The sequence below is a fragment of the Xyrauchen texanus genome, chromosome 40, assembly GCF_025860055.1.
Source record: "Xyrauchen texanus isolate HMW12.3.18 chromosome 40, RBS_HiC_50CHRs, whole genome shotgun sequence".
Taxonomy (NCBI): domain Eukaryota; kingdom Metazoa; phylum Chordata; class Actinopteri; order Cypriniformes; family Catostomidae; genus Xyrauchen; species Xyrauchen texanus.
In genome coordinates, this window is record NC_068315.1 from 12460262 (window position 1) to 12475986 (window position 15725).

Here is a 15725-nt window from a genome sequence, read left to right on the forward strand (position 1 = left end):
TTGTAGAGGGGTAGAGAGATCCAATACATTGGAAATATTTTCTCATGCTGTTACACAGTCCATGTTGCTTTTACTGAGACACAAAAGGGTTCAATGTTGTTCTGTAAATAATGCCAGCTCTAAAGTAATGCTTCTTTAGGAGAATGGAGAATTTCTGTGCTATTGAATGCCTTATTGTCATGCTGTCATCTAGTGTTGAGGATAACACTGTGTTGCGTTATGTAAGATGTAAATATTTGCATCTTGCACATAAGAATCTGCTCCATTTGTGGAATTTTTGTCTCTCCTGATGTACCTGCCTTTTTCTTTCTGGCTTTTTCTAGCCCCATCAATCACTCTTTTGTTTTCCCTCGGTACTCTAGTTGAGAAAGATAAAGGCATCTATGTCTCTTTTAATCTTAGTTTCGCACTATATTCTATCTCACCCTCACCATTTCATCTTACCTTATTAGAAGAGGTGCTATATGAGGTCACCGCGCATTTAATTGTCCCTTGGCTGCAGAGTTGTTGTCCTCCCATGTCAATCTAGTGCTGTCAATCAGAGCATGAGAGTGTCCAAATACGCCCTAGGTAAGGCTCACGTTTGGTGTGTGTTTACAGTCTAGTGCCCCTCAGAGGAAAGGGCCTGATAAAGGCTATTATTGATTGTTTACAGAGGGATCTGCTTGAATGAGGGCTTTAACCTTTTGTGGGGCAAATGATAGGTGTCTGTGGTTGTGTGTACTTTATGTACTTTGTGGTATTCTCTTGTAGGGCGACCAGACATCCCAGTTTTCGAGGCGCATCCCAGTATAACAGCAATTTGCAATTTTTTTTAGATATGTCCCTGTTTTAGGATTTAGGGTTATTGACTTAAAGTTAAGGATCCTCAATGCCCTTCTAGTGACTATCTCTGTTGTTTGTGGTTTTGACAAGGATGATAATGGAGAGAAGGAATGCTATTGTAAAGTTTCTTTACAATAGAGGATTAAAGTGCCACCCACTTTTTCAGTCGTCTTGGTTACTGATTTTGTTTTTTACTTTATTCAATTTAGATTTAGATTACATAAAATTAAATAAATAAATAAATAAAAAACTGGAATAAAAATATGCTACTTATAACGAGAGTGAAAATATACATCATAAAACAGTATAATGTAAGCATACATTAATGGCAATATATGAAGCATGTTTGTTCACATTTGCTTACAGTTATAGAGCATGACCACACTGATTTTCTTTAAGAAAGTTATAAACATAACAAAATTATATCTATCAAATTTAGATTATATTAGAGATTGTGAGTCTGTTCCAAAACTTAGTGAGCTGCCTCCCTGTCTCCTGCCTACATAGGCAGCTCTCTTCTATGGCAGCATCCTTACTGAAATTATGCCTTATAAGAGACTTTGATTTGGAACACCCTACATATAGATGGCAGCTCCTTGCATCATTTAAAGTGCTCTCCTCACGAGCAGCACACAAGAGACTTGTGATTATAACATCTGATTTCAATACAGGTGACACAACAGAAACAACAAAATCTTCTATTGAGCATAAATATGCACAGCACGCACACATTTTTGGTAAAATAGTTGGTTTTGTGTTATTTTAAACTGTTATTATAGATACTTTTCAGTAGTTAATGAATTATAAGTATATCGATTATCCAAATTTATCTCGCTTTTTTCTGCCATCTTGGATTAATTTTTCCACGAGCTCATCGCGTTTCATTCTGGGATCGCCTACACAGGGAAGAATACATATTACGATACCTTAGAATTTGGCCAAAACAAGATATCTTAGAAGGTAGCAGAATTAAGATACCTAGCTTTTGGAACAGCCTTCACATCGGGAGCGTACCTATGATGTCTTAAAGTGCTGCCTCTGGAAGTTGCTAACTAGGTTTTTGAACAGACCCTGTTCGACTACAAAGGCAGCAACATTGTATTTCAACAATGTAATGTAATGATTATTCCATACTTGACATATTGTTTAACAAGCAGGGCTCAAGACCTGTGTGTAACTCTTAATACTCTATAGGGTTGTCAAGGTGCTTGACGAGAAGCTATAGATATCATCATTGTCACTCTTCTCATAATCTATTGAGATGGGCTAAATTAATTATATTTACAGATTCTCAACTTGTATTTAATTTATTTCACTGTCTAGGTCATCTCTAGACAGTTCAGTTTATCAGTGAGAGCAAGTTAGTCCTGGAATATGCTGCCTATTCACATAAGGGATTGTAAAACTTATCACTCATTCACTGGTACCTTAAAATCATGGTTAACATGCATTTTGAATGTAAGGTTAAAATCCACAGTAATACTAAGGTACGTGAAACCACTTTCAACTTTTTTCCCAAGACATAAATACTTGGTTTAGTATCATCAGTTTGTCTCTTATAAAAATACAAACTATCAGCTATACACTGTATATTGAAGTGAAGAAAGGAATCACTGAGCCATTGTGTAATACATGCCATCACTGCAGTTTTTTTTAAAGGTGGCATGTTGTTTAGTCTTTGCTTATACCATACATAAACCACAGTATATTGTGAAACATCTGCACCTAACATTCACTGCAAACAGTGGGCAAGTCATTGATATATAGAATGAACAAGAGAGGTCCGAAAATGGATCCCTGGGGTACATTGAAAGGCCGGTGATAGCTCTCTATTAACTTTACTTTCTGAACACTTGTGTCCAGGTATGATCCACTTATTTGCCTTGGGTAAAAAGTTGAACATTTACAGCTTCGTAAGAAGGACATTTGAACAACAATGTCTAAGGCCTTCCTTGATCTAGAAATCTGGCTCCAGCAAGTCTACCCTTATCCAATTTAGAAATAAAGGGTTAGTTCACCCAAAAATGAAAATGATCTCATGATTCAGAAGACATTAATTGATCGTCTGGAGTCATGTGGATTACTTTTATGCCATCTAAATGTGACTTTTGGACCATCAAACAGCCAGCTGCCTGATGGCACCCGTTTACTTGCATCGTAAGGACAAACAGAGCTGAAATGAACTTATAAAAATCTTATTTTTGGTTCTGCTTAAGAAGGAAAGTCATACATATCTGGGATGGCTTAAAGGTAAGTAAATCATGAGAAAATTTAGATTTTTGGGTGAACTAACAGTTTCTGTTGAGTGACTGACTCTAAAGCCACAATACTTGGGATGTAATCTAAAAGGGCTGCTGCTAAAATGATCGGTAAGTAGCTTTTCGATAACCTTCAAGACAACAGGCAATATACTGATTGTGCTACAGTTAATAGTTAGTTAATCTCTAATGGATGTCAATTTTAAAAAATTGGTAGGGATGTCTTCCATTCCTTTAGGAAAATTCCTCAATTTATAGACCTATTAATAATATTTTTATTTGGAACAAACAAACTTTTGCTAAATGTTTTTAGGAACATTGTATCTAGACATGATCCTGTCAATCTGTCAGTCTGGCTTTTTGTGTTACAGAGTCGAGGCATCATTGTTCTGTGTCTGTCTTGTGCCTCATTTCTGTCTTTGTGTAAGCACATGGCTTTGGTTGTTAGTTCCCTGTCATGCACTCCTTGGTTTGTCTAATGTTTCATGCTCAGAGCATGGTGTCTGGATCCTGACTTGTCCGGATTTGGACGCTCATGTTCTGTCTGTTATTGGTGCGATGTCATCTTATGTCACGTTTGTTTCTGTATTGTTGCATGTCTCTCATTCTTGCGTCATAGCCCCCTTCTTGTTTGCCCATTATTAGTTTATTTGTCTCACCTTCCCTGCTTGTTAACCTGTTTGTTTTCCTTCCCCATTTTAGTCTCCTTTTGTGTGCTGTCCAGTGACAGTTCGTCTTGTTTTATGTCCATTTTAGTGTTGAGTCTTATCGCTGTTTCTGTCGGTTCCAGACGGTTCTGGTCCTTTTTCATCTGCCCCAGTCCCGCTGCAGAGAGAGCCTGCATTGGACTGCTTTTTTTTTATTTTATATATATATATATATATTGGTTTTTGCCTTTTTGGTGCAATAAATCCTTTTTGTTTTTTCACTCTGCATTTGGGTCCTGCCTCTACTGATTCCTGACACAACATATATCTTTAGCATTTGATTGCCTGAGAAAACTTATTACCATCCCATCCTTGGTCTCAGATACATCCCAATCTCAAATACTTGTTGGCTGTAGGTAAAACATATTTTTTATCATAGTATTTTTCCCATTTATTCATTAAATCTGGTCACCCTACTCTTGCACCAATACACTGCAAGACTGAACTCCTCACTACATACCTGTCTTCACACTGTCCCTGGGGCACCTACAGATGTTTCTGTAAGACGTGGAGTCTATGGGTATTTTAACTACATTGCAAGAAATGCTCTTTTTTTTATAACTCCTGCTGGCAGAACTACTGCAGGAAATCTCTTGTTCTTTCTCTCTGCTCCTCCTTCCCTAGTTCTTTCTTCATTTTTCTTTTCATTACTTCCCCAGCCTCCCCCAAAATCGAGCCAGATCATTCATCATCAAAAACTCTTCCTTCTCTTCCCTGTCTTTTCACATGCAAGCACATGTAGAAGCACAGAAAAGTGGCTGTTTGTCAGTCTGGACTTATGTAGACAAAGAAGACAAAAAAGAAAAAAGTTGCTGCTCAAGAAATTTTAAGCTAGCATTAAAGCTAGCATCAGTCATACAATATCTCTGATACACACACTGCAGCCTCTAAGAAAGCAGAGATATCCATTTTCAGAGCAGCGTTCTCTCTCCTCCACCCCTCCCCTCTCTTTCTCTCTCTCCCCATCTCATGCTCACCCACTCACCTTCACTCTTCCTCCATCGCGCATTCTATCGCTTGCTCTCTCTCTCTCTCTCTCTCTCTCTCTCTCTCTCTCTCTCTCTCTCTCTCTCCTGCCTCACTTGTACTCTGTATGCCTGTTTTTCTGCCAAGGTCTGAGTCTTTCAGTGTGGGAATGCAGCAAGCTCGGAGACAGAACTGCCATTGAATTCTGCTGCACTGACGGATGTGAAGTAGAGGCTCGGATGTGCACTGACTGAAAGGGAGAACTAAGGGCAGGGAATGTGAAAAGGGATCAGATGGATTTAACCCTCGCAGCCATCTCTGCCTGATCACTGTGCATCATTCTCTTCTCGCCCAGCTGTTCTTTCCTGCAGTGTGGATTACCGGCTGCTTGAGTCAACTGAAGCACCGCTGGAGAAACAGTACGGAAGATCCGAGCTGCGTAGTTAGAGACAAAGTGCCGTGTCTGGGGAGAGAGAAAGACACAGTGCTGTCCCTTGAGTGGAGCTGTGCTTCTGCCGCTACCTGAGCTCCCCCCCACACACACACTCACACGCACATATACAGAGGCAGGGCTGCGCCAGACGCGACGACCGATGCGTTAATGCAGCTGTGAGAGAAGAAGATCTGCAGCAGGGAGCTGTCCTCGGTCCTCAAACATTCAAGGATTAACAAAAAATTATTTTGACTCCAGACAAATAACCGACGGATCTGCATCTCTGTTCGTAAACTTTGTTTTTGCTCTTTTTTTCCCCCCACCCTATATGGAGCATCTTGGGAATTACTATTGTTTTTATAGAAGCTGAACTAATCAGAGGCTTTTTTCCCAGAACATGCCTACCCCCCTAAACCCAGTCTTCTTTGGTTCCTGACTGAGTGCGTGTGTTTATGTGTAGGTGTGTGTGTGTGTGCGTGGACGTGACTATTTGTTTCTTTGGGCTTGGGTTTGTTGTACCATATTCTATAGAATTAATACTTACGTGTTCATGTAAAAGCTGATGTTTGCCATGCTATTTGTATGAGCAGTCCGTATTGCATGTATCTGTAGCTGTGGATGAGCGTTAAATGAATATTAATGAGATGCCTAGTCTTGGCTCCTTCCCCAGCCCCCTCCTCTGCTTGTGCTGCTTCCTGGCTGGGCCCTGAACTCCAGAAGCATGAGTGAGAGAACGGCACTAGGGGCCACCATGGAGACCATGATCCTGGAGGAGCCCGGGGCTGAACAAGCCTCCCCCCGGGCCCCAGGGCCCCTCCGCTGTGGTCCCTGTGCGGTGTGGCCCCGCCAGCAGACATGGCTTTGCGTAGTGCCCCTGATGATGGGCTTTGTAGGCCTGGGCCTCAGCCTGATGCTTCTTAAATGGATTGTAGTGGGCTCAGTGCAGGATTACATCCCAACTGACCTGGTGGATGCCAATCGCATCGGACAAGACCCCATTTTCCTATCTAAACCCAGTGCCCTTCCCAAAGGTCCCAATGGCTCCACATCTGCAATTTCCGTTGCACCCTCAGCGGCTCCTAGTTTGGCAACACGAGCAGCTGAGGGCACAGGTACAGTGCAAAGGACTCGGTTTGGGCAGTCCTCAAACCACACGGCCAGTAGCAGTAGCAGCAGTGGAGGAGGGGGTGGGGCACTAGGGGGAAGCTCGGGAAACAGAGCCCCACACCTGCATAACAGAGTGGGAACACGAGTGACCAACACCACCACAAGAGCCACCAGTCTTGACCCACCAGGTGGCAAGGAGGTAACGCCACGCAGTACCACTGTCCAAAAACCCAACGGGGAGGGTGGGAGCCGAAATGCATCTCCATCTGCACGGGCCGGGCCGCCAAGTATGACCACGAGTAAAACAATGACCATCTCGACAACAGGCACAACCACTACCCAAGCAGCCCAGCCAACCTCCACCATTGCATCTCCCTCCAAGCCCAGTCAGCGCTGGAATCATGGACGCTCCTCCAAAAGCCCTTCCACAAAGCCTACTCGTCCACATCATCGCTTCAGGACCCGTAAGTGTGATCATCTCAACATTTTGATTGTACACATGCATGGATGTGGGTCTGCATATATGCTAACGTGTAAGTGCTGTTCCAGTTTGTCTTTTTGTTTGTTATTAGCCTAAATTAAAATGACATGGTTTTACAGAACGTATTTATGCATTTTTTTTTGTAGTCTAAACCACTTGATGTAAGGGTAATAACACCCTTCACAAATTTTATGTGCATCAAGGAAGATACACATTCTAGCTCTTTGCTCAGTGTTACAAAAGAGGCAGTCAGGCAGTGTAATAGAGCTCGTGCTGCTGAGTTCATTAGTTCTGCATGGTAATGAGAAAGAACATAGGAGACAGTTTTCTATCTCTGCCTTTATCTGCTCTGGGTCATGTGGACAAAGGTCTGCTCACTTGCTTTATGTATTTCATATCGGTTTTCAGGAGAAATTACTCCCAGTGTTGCATCTTATTTTCTTCCTGTGGCATTAGCATGTTCTCCCATTTTAAGCAGGTCTAGGGTATTGTTAGAAAGAGAGATTGTGTTTGATACAGAGTTGGCCCACAGTTAACAGATGCACAAGGTGAGTGGGAAATAGAGATAGACAAATAGAAGGCAAAAGAGGAAGTGTAGAGCTAGAGAGGTTGCTGCTCTCGTCTTGTCAGTGGAGATCAGGTCGCAGGGTGGAGATTCCATTTAGATAAGTACAGATATGAGTACTGCTAAAGGTAAGACAGGTAGACTTGAGACAGTGGCTACACACTAAGACAATCACACTGAGAGTGTGTACACATAGATACACACACATGCACACTAGAGAAAAATGAAAATGAGAGAAAAAGAGAAGTGAACCTTGTTTGGGTAAGCCTTTTCCCAGATTATAAATATGTGAGCATTGCAATGTATGTGTTTGCGAGTATGTCAATGTACATCTTTATAATAATAATCTCTCTTAGTTCATTCATGAATCCTGTGAATTCATCTGAAACAGTGATACCCAGACAAAATCCTGGTTTGATTCATGTTAAATCAATGAGTGTAAAAATATACTTGTACTTTTTCTCAAAAATAGAACTAGGCCTTTATTTATGTGAGCTGCAGTGAGGAATTAGAATTAGTCTGCATGCTAATTTGATTTATTTTCTAATCAAATCCGTCAGCATCAATTAGACAGCGTGGAGTTTGAATGTCATCCAGTCCAGCGACTTTAAACAGCCCCTCAGAATGAGAAGACACTTACAGCGATAGCTTAAATGCATTTTCACATTACTGCTCCCACAGCTTTCCCAATAATTGTGTTTTGGAGATCACTGCAAGGTTTATGGCATAAGAATCATTGCAGTTAACCTTCCTTTGTGTGTTTTATGATGAAAACAGTCATAATCTGTGTATTTATGCCCTAGGGCAGCAATGTCATCACGGCTGACTTTTATTGAATTTAAAAAATGTTTTTACAGTTATGTGTGAATGTGTATACTTGATCCAACACCATAGTCAACAGTAAGAAAATAGCTTGTTTAAAGAGAAGCTAATTTATAATTTAATACCCCACGTTTTCTCTTTCTCGGTGTAGTCAATGTTCTGTAGCGCAGAGAAAAAGTTACCTGGTTCGAATGCGGATGAGGGGCAAAGATTGCCTTGAACCTAGGGCAAGAGAAGCAGAAGGCATGCATACTTTCAGAGTTCATGCAGACCACATGGCTGCATTTCTCATTTATTAATGTGTTGGCAGTGTCTGTGCTCCATCCTGTGACATGCCAATCAGAGATCACTGGACAGAGAGCTGAAGTCTTTATGACATTCCTGCATTAATGTGCTTCTGAACTGTGTACAGGGCTCTGCAAGGGTGTTGCATGCATTATTTTGTTCAAATTTAAATAACATAATATGAGACATTGATGAGATGGTTGAAGGTTAGATTTGGTTCTGCATCAAAGAAATAAGCCAGTTCAGTGTTGAAAAGACCAGCATATGTTGTGATTTGAATGCTGGTGAACTGGTGTCCCAACCAGGCTTTTTTAACTAGCTTAACCAACAAGACATCATTGGCAAACCATAATTTCTTGTGAGAAACATGGTTATACCTGTCCAGCTATGCTAGAACCAAACCAGCACCTGGAACAGCATGGAAATCCTAGCCTAAGCTGATCTTAACTGCATAAATAATTTTCTTACTCAGTATTTTGTCTTATTTTCCATTAAAAATATATAAACATCCATAGAACAAGATACATTTACTTGAGAAGCAAAATGGCATAATATATATATATATATATATATATATATATATATATATATATATATATATATATATACTTAAGTCTTGTTTTCAGAGAAATCTAATCAAATATAGTGTTGTTTTTCCTTAAAACATGGGAACAAATGTTTTCCCTTTGAATTAATAAATTTTTTCTTACCCCATTTAATTTTTTTTTCTTCTTCTTGTTTTAAGTGCAAAAAACTCAAAGCATTTTCTTAGATTTCTATGAAAACAAGCTCTACTATTCCCATTAATTTAACATTATTACCCACTAGACCAATAGAATGTGAATAGTTTGCTATTCACAGTAGCGCCAACAATGCAATATGGTACAACTGTGAATAAGGTCCATTTACAAAATGTTTTTAGCATTAAAACCTCACTATAATTTTTTTGATTTCTCTAAAACAAGACCTAAAATATTATGTCATTTAAATCTCAAGTAAATTGATTTTGTTGTAGAAGGATGTTTAGATATTTTTACTGGAAAATTAGAAAATGTTCAGTGTTTTTTATTTTTTTTATATCAGGATGTCATTGCTAAACCAAGCTGAATTAATTTTTCTGAAAATAAATGACCAATGGAAAAGAGTATTTGGCTGTAAGTTGGATTTTGAATATGCTCTGCAATGTTGTGTCGGGTAATGCATCACTGCATAATATAATACATGTCCGTTCCACCCCTGCTTGGACTTTTCTCTGAGGATATACAGGGTGAGCACATGATGAAATGCACTGGTAGTGGTCATGTGCAAACGCATTCATCTTTACAAATGCAAAATGATCTAATGTTTTGGTGGGATTTGTATGGTAATGCATTGGGAGAGACACTGTTGTATATTCCATAGGAACCCAATTGAATCAGCAAGACACTAACATAATTTTAAAATCACCCCAATGAGAGAGTATCTCTCATTCATATTGTATTCGCATTATTATCCCATTGTTCTGAAGGATGACATGCAGCCATCCATTAGCAGCAGCACTGAAATCTGAGCTGCTCATCTCTCTACCTTCTGAATGCATTTCTTCACCCTGACGCATAGCATCCTCCGCCTTTGCATTTCATACTCTAATATTATCCTTTATTTTCTTTCCTCCTCCATCTCATTCACTTGTTTCTCCTTCCTTCTCTTCCACTCTCTCTTTACTCTGTTCTCTTCTATCTCTGTCTTGCTCCATTCCTTTTCTCTCTCATTTTCTCTTCATGCCTGGTTTTTCTGGTTGTTATGATTGTCTCTGTCGGTGGGGGGGTTCTCAGGGGTCAAGCCTCATTAATTCCTGTGTGGCAGTGGGTGGCTGGGGCTCTAAATGCAGCTGGCTATCTGCCTTTGGGGGTGGGGAAGCTTCTTCTGTGACACGTCATTATGATTCCATGCAAACCTTTTGTGGCACAGACATAAGCCTGCATGGTTGAGCAGATTCTGTTAGGTATGAAACCAGGGGTGGATTGAGAAGAGAAACTGCTGTCCTTTTCTGCATATTGCTGCCCCCTTCGGCACATCGCGGCGCTGTTTTGTGGCCCGTTCTGCATAACGCTGCAGCTCATTTCAGCTTATCGTGGCTCAGGGTTCAGGGTTTCGTGGCCGGCGCAGTTCTCCCGATGGCCAGTCCACCCCTGATTGGACCCAAAGTGCGTCAGTCCACCGGGAAAATGCCCGGTATGCCAGATTACCAATCCAACCCTGTATGAAACAACAGCTGCATTGGGAGAGAGACAGGAAACAAGTCAGGCAAAAGCCAGGCAAAAGAAATAGCCAGAAAATCACCATCTAGCTGCTAAAATAGAAGGCTTTTCAGATCAAGGCAGAGACAGCACTGATGTGGTGATTAATCATTTTGAAATACTTACATGTAGTATACACTCAAGTGCTGTGCATGCCTCAACTCCTGCAGCTCCAGTGGGGAAGGTGTACCATAAAATCAAACACCGGGATTAATGGTAAAGAGACAGAAATCCATTTAGTGCCATCTCTAGGGAGGTCAGCCGGGCTTTAGCCTGGGTCAAGAGGAGCTTGTTCCAGCTGCTGCTGCCACACTGCTCTCCCCTGATACCAGCAACAGGATAGTCACACAATCTCAACCACCAATCACAAACCAGGAGATTTGGAGAGTGAGAGACAAACCTTCAGGAGAAACTTTTCACACTTCTTGGGTAGCTAATGATATCTCCCATGCCATTTTAAAATAAAGTACCATACTTAGTAGCTTTTATCTTCTAGATTGGATGACTTTTTATTCACAAGATGTGGCATGACATTTTCAATGCCATGATGTGTAGTTGCAGTAAGCAGCAGTGAAGGCCATCTTAGACTTCTTTAATGTCACTGTGTGAGTTACAGTATGTGGACAAAATGTCTGCTGGGAAGTGGGAAGAGTTTGGGGGACGGATGTTGTAGCAAAGAATGAAATATTAATGCATAGAAAGAAAAACATGTAGAACATATGAGGCAGGAAGTGTGAATAATTGATGAGGCCTCTTTTAAAAAGTGAAAGGAATTTAAAGGGAGCACCTTAATTGTATGGAAATATATGCCATTTTTAGTTACAATTATGCTAGGTAAAAAAAAAGCTCCACAACACTAGCTGAAGGACCATCAAGCCACTTTCTTTTTGTTTTTCTTCTTTTTTTTTGCCAGCAGAACACTGGTTTGGTTGACTTGTAGACTGAATTTTTAATTTTTTTTTCTAACTAACATCTCACCAAATTGATTTACCAAATAACCATTTTCTAATGGCTAATTATCTTATGAAAGTTTGGTACTCAAGTAAACTCATTTTGTTTTAAGGATGATGAGATATTCTTTCCCTGAAAAACAAGAATCAAAAATACTTTTTTCCCCTTTTTTTCTTTTGTTTTGCTGATCATGGTATGTGTAATGATGCAAGTTGACCAAGGAATTATTGCAGGTTAAGCACCCTGGTGGGGGCACCAGCAAATGCACAAGCATCCCATTATTAGGACTAGTTCCCAAAACACAACACATGCTGGTGACCAGCCATTTTGTTCTATTCAAGACAGTTAATGTGGAAATCAGATTGTTGTGAAGTAAACCCAGGCTGCAGCAAGCTATAATTAGTTCAGTACAGTGTCAATGCTCTGGCTCTTCCTGAAATCCTGTGCTGCACAATCATGACAACAGCATACGTCACACCAGCCCAAATTAATCTCATCCCATGAATCCACACATCTTATGTTGATCTTGTCATCTTTGGTCTCTTATTGCCTTTCCCACCATGATTCATCCATTCATCCATGGGCTGGAACATCTTGTTCTCTGACAAGTTATGACATGATCAGTGTTTTGGTAAGTTACTTTAAAAAAGTTATTAATTACTAACTACTAATTACATCTTCTACAGTGTAATAAGATTACTGTACTAATTACTCTGTCTGAAAAGTTATTACATTACTTATTACTAATTACTTTCTAAAACCCTTATCAACCTCGACCAGATGAAAAATACAAAGATATACATGAAACTGTTCTTTAAATTATTTCAAATAAATCATATAATTTAAAATAATTTATTCATGAACTGGCCAAATAATTTAAGGGGGCTGCATTAAATTAGAAAACATGTATTTTTACATTAGACGTTAAATTTAAATTTTAAATTCACTTTGTTTTATATACAATTGTTCTATAGTCTATACAGTATTTAAAACAATTACATCAGAAGTAACTGTCATTAAATTACTGAAAAATTAAGAGTAATCCCATACTTTACTTTTTACAATGAAAAAGTAATTTAATTACAGTAATTAATTACTTGGTAATGCATTACACCCAACACTGGACATGATATTATTGCATACTGCAATGGCAATGTAAAGGGGATTACAGCTCAGTTATTGCACATATCCTCTGCATTCAATGACGCTTATGCAAAGCAGAATGCAAGTTATCAGTTTGCCCTGGAATGGATAGATTAGCATAGATTTAAGTGAGATTTAGGGTTTCTCCAACTGCTGTTTTGGAACTCCCATGATATAGGAGGGTGAAAGTACTTAGAGAAGAATGTTGCCTGATGTGTTTATAGCTGGAGATTCCCCTTAATCCGGAACTCCTCTCCAGCTAGGTTTGGTGCGCTGGCCTGCTGGGAGTGCAGGTGCTGTCAGATGACTGCATTTTGATGGAGCTTTGCAGGCTCACTCTAGTGCTCTGCTTCACCCACCTAGACTGGAGAAAAATGGCTTGACCATTGCCAGGGCCATAGAAAGGACTTATGGGCCCCCTGACTGTAAATGCTCTTGGTCTGTTACCTCTTTTTAAGTAAAGTTCACACATGGGATTGGCCTGTTGGACTGTACATACTGGTGCTTCTGTGTGAGCGACCTGAGTCTGAACCCCGCTCAAGTCATTTTCTTATCCCAGCAATATTGCAATTTTAATTTTTCAATATTTCTCATCAATATTCTCTTATATATATTATTTTGTCTCTTCATTTCTGTTCTTCAGTGTTATTACTATACTTTTATCTTTATAATTGGTTTCAAGTGGCTTCTTTCTCTTTATTTTAGTTGCATTACATAAACTGATGTGCTCATGTTGTAGCTTTAGTATGTCAAATGTAATTTTAGCCAATGTTTTATTAATTGATTATAACATTTTAGCATGTTGCAGTTAACCTAAGTTTGACTAAATTGTTGTCACGGGATTGAGTAATGTAAAGGTTGTATCTTTCTTCCAGATTAGGATGTGGATCATAGAATTGGTAATCATTTCATCTTAAAACCAAAAATGCTTCTAAATTGCTTTAAAGATATGACACGATCAGTGCTTGGTAAATTACTCTAAAAACATTAGTAATTACTAACTACTCAAAAAACAAAACAAAAAAAAAAAACAACTAAAAAGTAATAAAAATAACGAAGTGGTCATTAAATCATATACATTTACAAACTTGAACTCAACTCGCCAGCCCCTATTGCTGTGACATACTGTATAATAATGTATAATAGCACAGTCCACACCAACAGGTGCAGAATTACAGATACAAGTTAATTACGAACATCAATACAACCATATATTTAAACATAAAACATAGCAATAATAATTTAAATTATTTAAATGACCTCTAGAGGGTTTGACATTTTTAAAATGGTTTGTTTAGTTAAACAGCTACGAAACACTTATCTCTTTTTTAACTAAATGCATTTTTCCATTAAAGTAAAAAGCTAGCTCTCATAAACAGTTTTTTTTTTTTTTTTTTTTTCATGTGATGTGAGAAAAAAAATCAAGGATTTGGAGGAGTGTTAAACCATCATTTTTCTTGACCTGGATTTTTCTTAACTTCTTTGTTACTGTGAACATAACTTGTTTAATTACAGATCTTTCTTAGAAACAAGGTTATACATTGTGCCTCTACAATGCTTCTGGCCTCCTCATTCTTTCTTCCTTTTCTTTGTTGGTGAACAGATTTGTGTATCTTTCTTGTATACGAAACTCACTCACCGCATGAACTTGCTTCACCAGTTCAGTCTCCGAATGGGCAGCAGAAATAGAACAATTTGTGGATGAGTTGTTTTTTTAGTGATGTAACATACATTAAATTAATTTTAATGGATTTTCAACAATCCTACTGGAATTGTTGTGTGCCCTTAGAATCGTTCCCATGTTTCATCTCGTTAGGGATGGCCTCTGACCGTTGCTTTGAAAATAGAATTTTCATCTGCTCAACCATGAATGTCTCTAACCTTGAGCTTATATCAAGTTATTCACTGAAGCCTCAAAAGGTCTTGCTTTTAACCAATTACAAATGATACGCAATCCAGATGGGGCGGCTCAGGTGGTAGAGTGGGTTGTCCACTAATCGCAGGGTTGGTGGTTTGATTCCCGGTCCACATGACTCCACATGCCGAAGTGTCCTTGGGCAAACACTAAACCCCAAGTTGCTCCCAATGACAGGCTAGTGCCTAGCATGGCAGCTCTGCCGTCATTGATATGTGTGTGTGTGTGTGTGTGCGTGAGTGGGTGAATGAGATGCAGTGTAAAGGGCTTTGAATACCTCTAAGGTTAAAAAGGCTCTATATAAGTGCAGACCATTTACCGGACTAAACTAAAAAGGGCATATGGAATATTCTCATCAATACTTTAAGCAGATATTTTTAATGAAGGATAATACATTCCCTCATATCCCTCATTTGCTTATAATTCAAAAAGGCTGGTAATTCTAAGCATTCATTTATGAATGGGCTTAATTTGTGTGGAAATAACTTTAGAATGTTTTTAAAAACACTAAAAATCACTCCTTTCTAGTCTCCCATCTGCCATGTTTACATCCCTCATCCTCATTCACTCCTTTCTCCCAGTAACAATCCATAACCCCAGCACACTGCGTTACGCCCCAAAACAAAGTTTGTACAACTCTTGAATAATGAGAGTGTGAAATATGATTCTCTGGGACTCGTAGTCGACTCAATCTTCAAGGCGGGCTCCTCAACCTGTCAGGCAACACTATAAACTAGGATACTCTGCTGAGGATCTTCTCCCACACCATCTCTCTCTTTCCATTTGATGTGAAATATTAAATCATTGATAGTTGAGTTACACACCAACAATCTCTTAAAGCACCTGTCAAAGGCAGACAGAAAGGAACGCCTGAACAGGGAAGGTGTTTGATCTTTTCAACATGCAACAAAGTGAATAAAAATAGCTCTGTAAAAATGCAGGATGATACGCTTTGATGCCAACACACTCCGAAGTGATGATGCTTTAC

The 15725-nt window shown here is 39.3% G+C and overlaps 1 protein-coding gene across 3 annotated transcripts in view; it reads left to right on the forward strand.

The window, feature by feature from the left end:
* Window positions 1–4933: 4933 nt before the first annotated feature.
* Window positions 4934–15725, forward strand: part of LOC127633597 (pro-neuregulin-3, membrane-bound isoform-like) — a 207940-nt gene continuing 197148 nt past the window's right edge. For all 3 annotated transcript variants that reach the window (XM_052112812.1, XM_052112813.1, XM_052112814.1), the window contains exon 1: window positions 4934–6760. In XM_052112812.1, coding sequence (XP_051968772.1) covers window positions 5911–6760 — 850 coding nt within the window. In that variant the 5' untranslated portion in view covers window positions 4934–5910. The remainder of the gene's footprint in view (window positions 6761–15725) is intronic.